This window comes from Merops nubicus, unplaced genomic scaffold, assembly GCF_000691845.1.
Source record: "Merops nubicus isolate BGI_N331 unplaced genomic scaffold, ASM69184v1 scaffold31014, whole genome shotgun sequence".
In the NCBI taxonomy this organism is placed as follows: Eukaryota; Metazoa; Chordata; class Aves; order Coraciiformes; family Meropidae; genus Merops; species Merops nubicus.
The window spans coordinates 2,362-2,752 of record NW_008604031.1 but is presented as its reverse complement, the minus strand read 5'-3'; the positions used below and the strand labels follow the sequence as shown (position 1 = coordinate 2,752).

General features: G+C 60.4%; 1 protein-coding gene across 1 annotated transcript in view; it reads left to right on the top strand.

The window, feature by feature from the left end:
• Nucleotides 1-91: 91 nt before the first annotated feature.
• The window catches only part of LOC103771592 (phosphatidylinositol glycan anchor biosynthesis class U protein-like), a gene marked incomplete at its 5' end in the record, with an annotated part of 1,683 nt that continues 1,383 nt past the window's right edge, over nt 92-391 (top strand). The window contains one exon of the mRNA XM_008938893.1: nt 92-234. Within this exon, the coding sequence (XP_008937141.1) occupies nt 92-234 (143 nt within the window). The remainder of the gene's footprint in view (nt 235-391) is intronic.

Sequence of the window (391 nt, the reverse complement as noted above, 5' to 3'; positions counted from 1 at the left end):
AGCCTGGCTGCCCTCTGGCTGTGCCCCTGTGGGCTGTGCCAGCCTGCCTGCCTGCTGGCACCTCGTCCTGACGTCTCCGTTTTCTTGGCAGTCCTGCGGAACATCTTCATCCTGTGCTGTGTGCTCGTCGTCTGCTCCTTCCTCTTCCCTGTCCTGTGGCACCTCTGGATTTATGCAGGCAGTGCCAACTCCAATTTTTACTATGCCATCACCCTGACCTTCAACATCGGGCAGGTGAGTGGAGTGCAGAGGGCAGTGCTCTGGGTGTGCTGCTGGGTGGGTCCAGTGCCAGCCACGGTGAGCTCTGCAGGAGGGGTCTGGCTCCTCACATCCTGCACAGTCCTGCAGAGCAGCTTCCTGCCTCTCCTTGCTCCAGCTGAAATCTGCCTGG